We start from the raw sequence: 13671 nt of genomic DNA, 5'->3' as shown, positions 1-13671 counted from the left end.
AACCCAGTCCCTCTGACCCCCAGGTGAGAGTGATACCAGTCAGCCTTGTCGTTCGTCCATCTAACTAAATGCTTTCACTAACCTCCTCACTCCTTCCCGACACAAGCTCTACTTCTCTTTAACAAGGATAGGATTGTCCAGACGCAGAGCTCTCGTGGACCCCTGTTTGATTTAAAAGGTGTCCTGGTGAAGCTCGGTCTTTCCAATCAGTTTCTGGATTGTATGAGGCACTTTGATTTCCAAACCTTGGCAGTTCCATCTCCGCTGATGTCAAGGAATCAATGTGCAGGCTGATGGGGAGCAGACATGGTGGGGGAGCTGGAGTTTATGGTGATCTTAGCTTCAGGTTTTGTGGATATTAGTTGTACTAATGAGATTAATGTGCTTCTCCATGGCAACTGAGTGCCAGGAGTGAAGGTTTTCGAATTAGGTTCATTTCAGTTCTACTAATTTACGGGAGAGGTGAAATTGGGTTCCAGTGTTGCCGGTTTCAGTGAGTTGGGGTACAATGTCACTGGTTTCGGTGAGTTGGGTTCCAGTGTTGCTGGTTTCGGTGATTCCAGTTCCAGTATTTCCGGTTTTGGTGAGTTGGGTTCCAGTGTCGCCGGCTTCGGTGAGTTGGGTTCAAATGTTGCCGGTTTTGGTGATTCCAGTTCCAGTATTTCCGGTTTTTGTGAGTTGTGTTCCAGTGTTGCCGGTTTTGGTGAGTTGGGTTCCAGTGTCGCCGGTTTTGGTGAGTTGGGTTCAAATGTTGCCGGTTTTGGTGAGTTGGGTTCCAGTGTCGCCGGTTTTGGTGAGTTGGGTTCCAGTGTCGCCGGTCTCGGTGAGTTGGATTCAAATGTTGCCGGTTTTGGTGATTCCAGTTCCAGTATTACCGGTTTTGGTGAGTTGGGTTCCAGTTTCGCCGGTCTCGGTGAGTTGGGTTCCAGTGTTGCCGGTTTTGGTGAGTTGTGTTCCAGTGTTGCCGGTTTTGGTGAGTTGTGTTCCAGTGTTGCTGGTTTTGGTGAGTTGTGTTCCAGTGTTGCCGGTCTCGGTGAGTTGTGTTCCAGTGTTACCGGTCTCGGTGAGTTGTGTTCCAGTGTTACTGGTCTCGGTGAGTTGGGTTCCAGTGTCGCCGGTTTTGGTGAGTTGGGTTCCAGTGTCGCCGGTTTTGGTGAGTTGGGTTCCAGTGTTGCCGGTCTCGGTGAGTTTGGTTCCAGTGTTGCTGGTCTCGGTGAGTTGGGTTCCAGTGTCGCCGGTTTTGGTGAGTTGGGTTCCAGTGTTGCCGGTCTCGGTGAGTTGGGTTCCAGTGTTGCCGGTCTCAGTGAGTTGGGTTCCAGTGTTGCCGGTCTCGGTGAGTTGGGTTCCAGTGTCGCCGGTTTTGGTGAGTTGGGTTCCAGTGTTGCCGGTCTCGGTGAGTTTGGTTCCAGTGTCGCCGGTTTTGATGAGTTGTGTTCCAGTGTTGCCAGTTTTGGTGAGTTGTGTTCCAGTGTTGCCAGTTTTGGTGAGTTGGGTTCCAGTGTTGCCGGTCTCGGTGAGTTGGTTTCCAGTGTTGCCGGTCTCGGTGAGTTGGTTTCCAGTGTTGCCGGTCTCGGTGAGTTGGGTTCCAGTGTTACGTTCCTCCTGATTTCTCTCTCTTTTTAACGCAGCTCCTCAAAGTACGATCTCGCGAGACAATGTTGTGCTGGGGAGGATTCTGGGAGAAGGATTCTTCGGCCAGGTTTATGAAGGAATTTATAAAACATGCGTGAGTCATTTTCAAAAAACGTATTTTATTATTTTTTTTGTTGGGTTATCGTCTTTTGAGAGAATCTGGTCACGATACCTTCTCCATTAGTGTGGAGGTCTGGACATGATGGACCACGTCGAGCATTGCCCTTCATACTGCGCACCTGTGCTGCTTGTTAACCGGGCCTGAACTAGTGTCCCTATGTGAGCTGGTGAGAGGCAGTGATGTGGGATTGACCAAACAGGGAGAGTTTCTGGTTAGAAACATAGAAAATAGGTGCAGGAGTAGGCCATTCGTCCCTTCGAGCCTGCGCCATCATTCAATAAGATCATGGCTGATCATTCCCTCAGTACCCCTTTCCTGCTTTCTCTCCATGCCCCTTGATCCCCCTAGCCGTAAGGGCCATATCTAACTCCCTTTTGAATATATCTAACGAACTGGCCTCAACAACTTTCTGCGGTAGAGAATTCCACAGGTTAACCACTCTCTGAGTGAAGAAGTTCTCCTCATCTCGGTCCTAAATGGCTTACTCCTTATTCTTAGACTGTGACCCCTGGTTCTGGAACTCCCCAGCAACAGGAAAATTCTTCCTGCCTCTAACCTGTCCAATTCCGTCAGAATTTTATATGTTTCGATGAGATCCCCTCTCATTCTTCTAAACTCCAGTGGATACAAGCCCAGTTGATCCAATCTCTCCTCATATGTCAGTCCTGCTATCCCGGGAATCAGTCTGGTGAACCTTTGCTGTACTCCCTCAATAGCAAGAATGACCTTCCTCAGATTAGGAGACCAAAACTGAACACAATATTCCAGGTGAGGCCTCACTAAGGCTCTGTACAACTGCAGTAAGACCTCCCTGCTCCTATACTCAAATCCCCTAGCTATGAAGGCCAACATACCATTTGCCTTCTTCACCGCCTGCTGTACCTGCATGCCAACTTTCAATGACTGATGTACCATGACACCCAGGTCTCGTTGCACCTCCCCTTTTCCTAATCTGTCGCCATTAAGATAATATTCTGTCTTCCTGTTTTTGCCACCAAAGTGGATAACCTCACATTTATCCACATTATACTGCATCTGCCATGTATTTGCCCACTCACCTAACCTGTCCAAGTCACCATGCAGCCTCTTAGCATCCTCCTCACAGCTCACACCGCCACCCAGCTTAGTGTCATCTGCAAACTTGGAGATATTACACTCAATTCCTTCATCCAAATCATTAATGTATATTGTAACTAGCTGGGGTCCCAGCACTGAGCCCTGCAGCACCCCACTAGTCACTGCCTGCCATTCTGAAAAGGACCCGTTTATCCCGACTCTCTGCTTCCTATCTGCCAACCAGTTCTCTATCCACGTCAGTACATTACCCCCAATACCATGTGCTTTAATTCTTCCCGATATACCATGACACTCAGGTCCTGTTGCACCTCCCGCTTTCCTAATCTGTCACCAATCAGATAATATTCTGTCTTCCTGTTCTTCCTGATTGGAAGGCCCACTTTCCTCGCTGACTGTGGCTCCTTGCTGCTCTTCACTGCTTCTTGCAAATTTAAAAAAGCACATTAAGGTTCTGCCTCCATTTCTTTCAGTGCTCCTTTAGCAGACTCCGCTCAGTAATAGCAACAGATACGATACACGGCGGGGGGCGGGGGGGGGTGGGCGGTTGGATTATAATGCAGCACGCACAATTTCTCAATTTCTCTGAACCAAAGCCTCCAGCCTGTCTGCTGTTTCAGAGGAGTTAGGGCCCAGTTTTTCCATTGCCTCTTCCTCCTGGTGGGTGAGAACATATCCGCCAGCCCTCCACTTCTCACCTGATGCTCCCGGGCTCAGTGGGCAGTTTTCCTGACACAACGAGGAACTCGTTTTGCTGGGTTTTATCATTCTCCTGGCCGTTCCTCTTAATGTTAGTCCTCATCCATCTCTTGAACTGGAAGTTTTGGAGTTGGATGACAACTTCGATGTGAAAGGTAATGTGTAAGGAGGCAGGGCAGTGTGCAAACATGTGAGGGAAGCCAATGGGGAAATGATTCAAGTAATGGAGTAACTGCAACATAAGTGAGCGGTGATGTTACTGGTTTAGTAATCCAGAGACCTGGAGTAAAGATACAAACATACGAACAATGACCGACAGGTAAAGACCATGGGGCCCATCGAGTCTGCCCCACACAATCCCGATACCTTGTGTATCACAACATATACACCCCATCCCACCCAAAACCATGGGATCTCCTGGGAGAGGCAAAAAAACAGATGTAAAAAAACCCAGGCCAATTTGGGAAAAAGAATCTGGGAAATTCCTCTCCGACCCATCTCGGCAATCGAAACTAGTCCAGGAGATCACTCTGGCCATTAAATTCCCTACAGTACCTACCTTCTGTCAGAGTTAATCTCCACCCCAGCCAGAAACAGGTCCAATTTTTGCTTGAAGGAGTTCAGTGACTCTGCGAAACACCACATGAGAGGACAGCTTGTTCCAGAGGTCTACTGTTCGCTGTGTAACGAACCACCACCTGACATCTCATCATCATCATTGGCAGTCCCTCGGAATCGAGGAGGACTTGCTTCCACTCCCAAAATGAGTTCTTTGATGGCTGAATAGTCCGATACGAGAGCCACAGACCCTGTTACAGGTGGGACAGACATTGGTCGGGGGAAGGGGTGGGTGGGGCTGGTTTGCCGCGCGCTCCTTCCACTGCCTGCGCTTGGCCTCTTCACGCTCTTTGCGTTGAAACTCGAAGGACTCGACGCCCTCCCGGATGGACTTTCTCCACCTCGGGCGGTCTGCGGCCAGGGTCTCCCAGGTGTCAGTGGTGATGTCGCACTTTACCAGCGAGGCTTTGAGGGTGTCCTTATAACGTTTCCACTGTCCTCCTTTGGCTCGGTTACCATGAAGGAGCTCGGCATAAAGCATTTGCTTAGGGAGTCTCGTATCTGACGTGAACTATGTGGCCTGCCCAGCGAAGCTGATCGAGTGTGGTCAGTGCTTCAATACTGGGGATGTTGGCCTGGTCGAGGACACTGATGTTGGTGCGTCTGTCCTCCCAGGGGATTTGCAGGATCTTGCCGAGACATCGTTGGTGATATATCTCCAGCGAATTGAGGTGCCTTCTATACATCGTCCATGCCTCAGATCCATACAGGAGGGCGGGTATTACTACAGCCCTGTAGACCATGAGCTTGGTGGTAGATTTGAGGGCCTGGTCTTCAAACACTCTGTGTCCAGTGCGCCAGTGCTGTCTTCGGCCGTCTGAGGAAATGTTGAATCTCCACATCAATGTCTGCCTTTGTTGATAAGAGGCTCCCGAGATATGGGAAATGGTCCACGTTGTCCAGGATCTTGATGATTGGAGGGCAGTGCTGTGCGGCGGTGACAGGCTGGTGGAGGACCTTTGTCTTACGGATGTTAAGTGTAAGGCCCATGCTTTCATACGCCTCAGTGAATACATTGACTATATCCTGGAGTTCAGCCTCTGAAAGTGCACAGACGCAGGCATCATCCGCGTACTATAGCTCGACGACAGAGGTTGGGGTGATCTTGGACCTGGCCTGGAGGCGGCGAAGGTTAAATAGTTTCTCACTGGTTCTGTAGTTTAGTTCCACTCCAGCGGGGAGCTTGTTGACTGTGAGGTGGAGCGTGGTGGCGAGGAAGATTGAGAAGAGGGTTGGGGCGATGACGCAGCCCTGTTTGACCCCTGTCCAGACGTGGATTGGGTCTGTAAAGGATCCGTTGGTAAGGATCACGGCCTGCATGTCATCATGAAGCAGGCGAAGGATGTTGACAAACTTTTGAGGTCATCCGAAACGGAGGAGGATGCTCCATAAGCCCTCACAGTTGACCGTGTCAAAGACCTTTGTAAGATCAAAGAAGGCCATGTATAAGGGCTGGCGCTGCTCCCTGCATTTTTCCTGCAACTGTCGCACTGCAAAGATCATGTCTGTTGTGGCCCGTAGGAGATGAAATCCGCACTGTGACTCCGGGAGGAGCTCCTCGGCCACAGGGAGAAGACGGTTGAGGAGAACCCGAGCGACAACTTTCCCAGTGGCTGATAGTGAGATTCCTCTGTAGTTGCCGCAGTCGGACTTGTCCCATTTTTAAAGATGGTCACGATCACTGCATATCTGAGATGTCCCGGCATGCTTTCCTCCCTCCAGATGAGAGAGATGAGATCATGTATCTGTGCCAATACGCCTCTCCGCCATATTTTAGCACCTCAGCAGGGATTCCACCCGCACCCGCACCCGTAGCCTTGTTATTCTTGAGCTGTTTTATGGCTTTGCCTACCACGTGCAGTGTTGGGGTTTCACTGAGGTGGTGGTGGGTCGCGTGCTGCGAGATGGAGTCGAGAACACTCGAGTCAAAGGCAGAGTCCCGATTGAGGAGATCTTCAAAGTGCTCCTTCCATCGGGCCTTGAGTGTTTCCCCGTTCTTGGCCAGGAGTGGGGTGGGGCCTTGGGAGTTTGGACCGTAGGTGGCCTTGACTGCAGCGAAGAATCCTCGCATATCATGACTGTCGGCCAGTTGCTGCATCTCCTGTGCTTTCTCCATCCACCACCTGTTCTTTAGGTCCCAGGTTTTTCGTTGGACCTGAGCCTTGAGCCGTCTGTAATGCTGCTTTGCAGCTCCCAAGTTGGGTTGTTGCTTGAGGCTCAGAAATGCTTTGCACTTGCGATCTATTAGTTCTTCGATCTCCTGATCATTTTCATCAAACCGATCCTGATGTTTTCTGGTTGAGTGACCAAGTGTCTCTTCACAGGGACTGGTTATAGAGGCCTGGAGGGCAGACCAAGCACTGTGGGCATTCAACATCTCAGGGTCATCAAGGTACGCCAGGTTAGCTGTGAGGCGCTGACTGTATAGGGCTCTCGTAGCTGGGTCTCTCAGTGCCCCAGCATTAACTTTTTTGCGGAACTGCTTCTGCTGTCCCCTCTGCTTTGGGGCTATGTTAATGTCGATGATGTATCGGATTGGGCGATGGTCTGTCCATCAGTCATCAGCTCCTGTCATGGCGTGGGTGATGCGCACAGCCTTGTGATCCCTGGCTCGGACGATGACAAAGTCGAGCAGGTGCCAGTGTTTGGAGCGAAGGTGTTGCCACGATGCCTTGTATTTGTCCCTCTGGTGGAACAGGGTGTTGGTGATGAGGAGTTCATGTTCTAGACATTTTGTCAGGAATAGGGTACCGCTGGAGTTGGCTTTCCCTACCCCCTCTCTGCCAATCACACCTCCCCAGAGGGCTGTGTATTTGCCGACCCTGGCATTAAAGTCACCTAGGTGGATCAATTTGTCGCCCGTGGGGACACGGGACAAGGATGTCTCGAGGTTGGAATAAAAACCCTCTTTAGCCTCATCCGTTGCATCGAGTGTGGGGACGTACGCACTGATGACTGTGGCACATTGGTTCTGAGATAGGGTGATACGGAGAGTCATGAGGCATTCGTTAACCCCACAGGGGAGTCTTTGAGGCAGTCGACCAGCTCATTCTTGATGGCAAAGCCGACTCCATGAAGGCGGCGTTCTGCCTCTGGTTTCCCTTTCCAGAAGAAGGTATACCCTCCACCATGTTCCTTCAACTGGCCTTCCCCTGCCCGCCGGGTCTCGCTTAGAGCAGCAATGTCAATGTCAAAACGTCTGAGTTCCCGAGCAACTATCACGGTGCGGCGTTCCGGCCTGTTGCTGTTGGGATTGTCCGTGAGGGTCCTGACGTTCCAGGTCCCGAACTTCATACTGACGGAGTGGAAGATGCCTGTGCGTGAGTTCTTTTAACGTGGGGGGCCGCTGCACACCAGCCACCACACGGGCTTAGCTGAACAAGGTCTTGGTCCTGTGGCAAGGGGGTCCAAGACAACTGGAGACCAGGCACAGCTCGATAAGCCTAATTGCCTCCGGCGAAGTGTTGGCCACAAGCTCGGCTCCGAGTAGCGCCATTGATGGCCCGAGGCTCGGCTGGGGGGCAGGCATTAGCACGGTCACTTCCAAAGTTATTTTAAAAGTGACATCTCACCTAGATCTAGCCCCATACAACTGAAATGTGTGCCCCTGGTCCTGCCTGACTTATTTAATTGAAATAAACGGTCAGCTGGAACACTGTCTATTCCCTTCATTATCTTATAAACCTCAATCAGATTCCCCTAAGTCTACGCTGCTCTAAGGTAAAGATTTCCAACTCTTTTAACCTGTCTCGATAACTAAGATGCTTCAAACTTGGAATGAGTCTAATGGCCCTCTTCTGCACCCATTCCAGAGCCTCAATATCTCCCACCATGTGAGGAGACCAAAACTGGACACAGTATTCCAAGTGCGGCCTGACTAAGGTCTTGTACAAGGACAAAACAGTACACCTCGTCTTATACTCAGTTGTCCTAGGGACACACCCCAACACCCTATTTGCTCCAGCTATTGCTACACAGCATTGCTTGGGTACCTTTGAGGATGTATGCACTAGAATGCCCTAATCTCTTTCTATCTCCACCATCTTTAATGCTTTTCCCTGGAGGGTGTATGAATGTTGAGTATTTGCCCTGCCCACATGCATAACACTGCACTTATAGACACATAGAAATTTACAGCGCAGAAGGAGGCCCATCGTGTCCCCGCCGGCCGACAAAGAGCTTGCATGGCTCTTGGTCAGCAGTCCTAAAGGTTACATATAAACCTATGAAAGTTATCAAAGTTATACATAATTTTCCAGTCAGGAGCCCAGTCTCCCAACACATTAAGATCTGCCTGAATCAGACGATCATTTTCTACAGTTCGAGCACTCGCACAGATCTTCGTATCATCTGAAAATTTGCAAATTGTGCCACCAACCCCTGAATCCAGATCATTAATAAAAAGCAACGGTCCCAACACCGATCCCTGCGGGACACCACTGGTGACCGGTCTCCAAACAGATCCAAGTCCATCTATAACTGCTCTTTGCCTGCGTCCTGCCAGACAGTTCTGGATCCAGGTCAATATATTTCCATTAATACCAGAGGCTCCGATCTTAGAGAAGCCTCTCCTGAGATACCTTGTCAAAAGCTTTTTGGAAATCTAAGTAGACCATGTCTACTGGGTTTCCCTCATCCACCAACTTTGTAACTTCTTCAAAAAATACAATTAGATCCAGAGACGCAAGTTCAAATCCAGCTGCGGAATGTGAATTCAGTTAATGCAATAAGCTGGAATAAAATGCTAGTGTCCGTAATGGTGACCATGTAACTACCGGATTATTGTAAAAACCCATCTGGGTCACTAATGTCCTTTTAGGGAAGGAAACCTGCCGCCCTTACCGGGTCTGGCCTATATGTGACTCCAGACCCACAGCCATGAGGTTGCCTCTTCACTGCCCCCTGACATGGCCCCGCGAGACACTGAAGGGTGTTTGGGGATGGACAATAAATGCTGGCCTTGCCGGCAATGCCCACATCCTGTGAGCAAGTTACAGAAGCTGTCGATTCCTTCCTCACTGTTTCACGCCGCCGATCGTGCTGGGACACCGATGGTACGATGCCTCCCTCGCCCCTTGGTTCCCTGGTACTGTTTCATGGTGACACATAGCTCCCATTGCCATGTTCAGATTATTGACCCCTCGGTGACATTGCAGGTGTATCCGGGGGATTACACGTGTCCCATGTCCTGCCCCTGACAGGTTGCAGCACTGGGTGTAGGAATGTTAACATGAAAGAACAGGTGGGGTTGGGTACAGGCCAAACTGCTCCCATATTTTGGAATTTAAAATATGATAATGCGACCCGGAAGCCTCTAAGAACATAAGAAATAGGAGCAAGAGTAGGCCATACGGCCCCTTGAGCCTGCTCCACCATTTAATACGATCATGGACTCAGGTCCACCTCCCCACCCGCTCCCATAACCCCTTATTCCCTTATCGGTTAAAAAACTGTATTTCTGTCTTAAATTTATTCAATAACCCAGCATCCACAGCTCTCAGAGACAGCAAATTCTACAGATTTACAGCCCTCAGAAGAAATTCCTCCTCATCTCAGTTTTAAATGGGCGGCCCCTTATTCTAAGATCATGCCCCCTAGTTCTAGTTTCCCCCATTAGTGGAAACATCCTCTCTGCATCCACTTTGTCAAGCCCCTTCATAATCTTTTACATTTCGATAAGATCACCTCTCATTCTTCTGAATTCCAATGAGTAGAGGCCAAACCTACTCAACCTTTCCTCATAAGTCAACCTCCTCATCCCCGGAATCAACCCAGTGAACCTTCTCTGAACTGCCTCCAAAGCAAGTATATCCTTTCGTAAATATGGAAACCAAAACTGCACGCAGTATTCCAGGTGTGGCCTCACCAATACCCTGTGTAACTGTAGCAAGACTTCCCTGCTTTTATACTCCATCTCTTTGCAATAAAGCCCAAGATTCCATTGGCCTTCCTGATCACTTGCTGTACCTGCATACTAATCTTTTGTGTTTCATGCACAAGTACCCCCAGGTCCCGCTGTACTGCAGCACTTTGCAATCTTTCTCCATTTAAATAATAACTTGCTCTTTGATTTTTTTTTCTGCCAAAGTTCATGACCTCACACTTTCCAACATTATACTCCATCTGCCAAATTTTTACCCACTCACTTAGTCTGTCTATGTCCTTTTGCAGATTTTTTGTGTCCTCCTCACTCATTGCTTTTCCTCCCATCTTTGTATCATCAACAAACTTGGCTCCGTTACACTCGGTCTCTTCTTCCAAGTCGTTAATATAGATTGTAAATAGTTGGGGTCCCAGCACTGATCCCTGCGGCACACCACTAGTTACTGGTTGCCAACCCAAGAATGAACCATTTATCCCGACTCTCTGTTTTCTGTTAGTTAGCCAATCCTCTATCCATGCTAATATATTACCCCCAACCCACTACTTTAACCTGCGTTGCTGGAGGCTGCTGTGAGATGAGAAACGCATCGGGGAGCGATCCATGTGGACCAAGGGGAGCAGGAGTGTTTCCTCATGTACCCCGAGCCCGCCCACTGTCAGCTCACCCCACACAGACACTTTGCCCCGGCATCAGGTATCTGGCCCTCCCAGATCAGACCGGGGATCAGAACCCCTTTCCCCCGGGATCGTAACTCACCCTGCCCCCCATTCCCATCCCTGCCCCTGCCCAGTCTTCCCAATAATTAATTGAGGGAAATTTCTGCTCATCCAGAACTGGATGTGGGACAAGCAGTCTGACAATTTAGAGACCGAGGAGGGGTCGAGAGAAGTGGGGGTAAGGTAGATCTGGGTGTCGTCAGCGTACATGTGGGAACTGACGCTGTGTTTCAGGATGATGTTGCCAAGGGGCAGCATGTAGATGAGAAATAGGAGGGGCCAAGGATAGATCCCTGGGGGACACCAGAGGTAACGATGCGGGGGCGGGAAGAGAAGTCGCTGCAGGAGATTCTCTGGCTACGATCAGATGGATAAGAATGGAACCAGGCGAGTGCAGTCCCACCCAGCTGGACGATGATGGAGAGGTGTTGGAGGAAGACGGAGTGGTCAACCTGCCAAAGGCTGCAGACAGGTCAAGGAGGACAAAGAGCAATAGGTTACCTATGTCACAGTCACAAAGGTTTTCATTTGTGACTTTGATGAGAGCCATTGAAGGAGGTTGGAGATGGGGCGGTAGTTTGCAAGGATGGAGGGATCGAGGTTTGGTTTTTTGAGGAGAGGGGTGATGACGACAGGTTTGAAGGCAAGGGGGACAGAGAACTGTGTTAACAATGTCGGCTAACATGGGAGCCAGAAAGGGACGTTGGGCGGTGAGCAGTTTGGTGGGAATAGCATCGAGGGAGCAGGAAATGGGTCTCATGGACAGGATGTGCTCGGAGAGGTCATGAGGGGAGATCGGAGAGAAACTGGAGAGAGATGTGAGTTTAGGGCTAGGGCAGGGGAAGCCTTAGAGGAAGTTTGGCCGGGTGGGCTAGGGGAAGGAAGGGAAGGGGCAGAGGCGGCCGAACGGACGGTCTCAATCTTAGAGACAAAGAAGTCCATGAGCTCCTCTTCTCCCCCCCCCCCCCCCCACCCCACACTCCTTTGGACCTTCCTTCACCCCCCCCCCCCCGATCTCTTTCACCCGCCCCCCACTCCCTTGGACCTACCCTCCTCACCTTCCCCCCCCCCCCCCCCCAGCCCTTGGCTTGGACCCCTCCCCCCCCACCCTCGCTCAGATTCCCTCCTCTCACTCCCCCCTCGCTCGGACTCTCTCCACATCCACCCTCCCCCTCGCTCGGACCCTTCCTTTCCCCCCTCCCCCTCGCTCGGACCCTCCCTTTCCCCCCTCCCCCTCGCTCGGACCCTCCCTTTCCCCCCTCCCCCTCGCTTGGACCCTCCCTTTCCCCCCTCCCCCTCGCTTGGACCCTCCCCCTCGCTCGGACCCTCCCTTTCCCCTCTCCCCCTCGCTCGGACCCTTCCTTCCCCCCTCCCCCTCGCTCGGACCCTTCCTCTCTCGGTCTCCCCCTTTCTCTCTGTCTCAGATGTCACCAATTAGAACGTTTAATATTTTTTAACTGTCAATGGAACACATAATATTTACGTAAATCAAAGCTGTATATTTCAAACTCCACCCAATATGTCTTTTGATAAAATAATGCAAATTAAGAAGAGGAAAGACTCTCTGATCTGGGCGGTTTGCTTATATGCATGATTTTTCTGTCCATTAAAATGAATGCAAGTTTCAGACCCTGCACCTCTTGTGCTCTCAACGAAACACACGCTCTGGGTGATGTTTCTATATTAAACATGCAAAGAGTCATTTATAATAGAAAAGTTGACACAGCAGTGAGATTAAAAAGTGAGAGCAGGAATTAAGATTTTGTAGACAGGAAGTGCTTAGACTTAAGATTTGTAATAACGTTTCTGGATAAATAATTTGATTTTGTTTTGCTCTTTGCTAAGATATTGAATGCTTACCATGTTGAAAAACCTCCCCCCAGAAGCTTCCTCCCGGTGATCCTGGAACTTTTTCTTCACAGAAAGGCAAGCAGATTGCAGTGGCAGTGAAGACCTGCAAAACCGGCTGTACGTTTGAGGTCAAGGAAAAATTCCTAGTGGAAGGAAGTAAGGCTATCTCCCCCACCACTGGGCCGCACTCAATCCGGTTTGGTTCCCGCCCACCACCGAGGACAAGAATGAGTTTGCTTTGTATCTGCTTGTGTCTCTACGGTCTGAGCAAACTGCCCTGATATTGTTACCGATCCGGCTCAAGCTCCCAAAACTGACCCCTCGCTGTGCAAAACTCGGGCAGTCCCGCTCAGGCACAGCGTAACGTACTGACGGGCACGTGCTACACACCAAATAATGTGCAGGCTGGCATGTGTTCGGTATGGAACGGTGCATGAGCGACAGATTGCTATGTACAGCCATCACCATCATCATCGGCAGTCCCTCGGAATCGAGGAAGACTTGCTTCCACTCTTAGAATGAGTTCTTAGGTGGCTGAACAGTCCAATACGAGAACCACAGTCCCTGTCACAGGTGGGACAGGCAGTAGTTGAAGGAAAGGGAGGGTGGGACAGGTTTGCCGCACGCTCCTTCCGCTGTCTGCGCTTGCTCTCGGCGATGAGACTCGAGGGTGCTCAGCGCCCTCCCGGATGCACTTCCTCCACTTAGGGCGGTCTTTGGCCAGGGACTGCCAGGTGTCGGTGGGGATGTTGCACTTTATCAGGGAGGCTTTGAGGGTGTCCTATGTACACCAACCTGCATTTATATAGCGCCTTTAACGTAGTGAAACGTCACAAGGCGCTTGACAGCAGCGTTACCAGACAATATTCGACACCGAGCCGCATAAGGAGATATTAGACCAGGTGACCAACAGCTCGTTCAAAGGGGCAGGTTTTAAGGAGTGTCTCGAAGGAGAGACGAGAAGTAGAGAGGTTTAGGCAGGGAGTCCCAGAGCTTGGGGCCCAGGCAACAAAAGGCACGGCCACCAATGGTGGAGCGATTATAATCAGGGATGCTCAGGAGGGCAGAATTAGAGG

At 50.5% G+C, this 13671-nt stretch overlaps 1 protein-coding gene across 3 annotated transcripts in view; it reads left to right on the top strand.

Moving 5' to 3' along the window:
* Positions 1-13671, top strand: part of LOC139272919 (protein-tyrosine kinase 2-beta-like) — a 256360-nt gene that overhangs the window by 164585 nt on the left and 78104 nt on the right. For all 3 annotated transcript variants that reach the window (XM_070889030.1, XM_070889028.1, XM_070889029.1), the window contains exons 15-16: positions 1629-1726; positions 12667-12751. In XM_070889030.1, the coding sequence (XP_070745131.1) occupies positions 1629-1726; positions 12667-12751 (183 nt within the window). The remainder of the gene's footprint in view (positions 1-1628; positions 1727-12666; positions 12752-13671) is intronic.

Source organism: Pristiophorus japonicus, chromosome 9 (genome assembly GCF_044704955.1).
Source record: "Pristiophorus japonicus isolate sPriJap1 chromosome 9, sPriJap1.hap1, whole genome shotgun sequence".
NCBI classification, from domain to species: domain Eukaryota; kingdom Metazoa; phylum Chordata; class Chondrichthyes; family Pristiophoridae; genus Pristiophorus; species Pristiophorus japonicus.
Note: the sequence above shows the minus strand (reverse complement) of the source record. Positions and strands in the feature narration are given on the sequence as shown.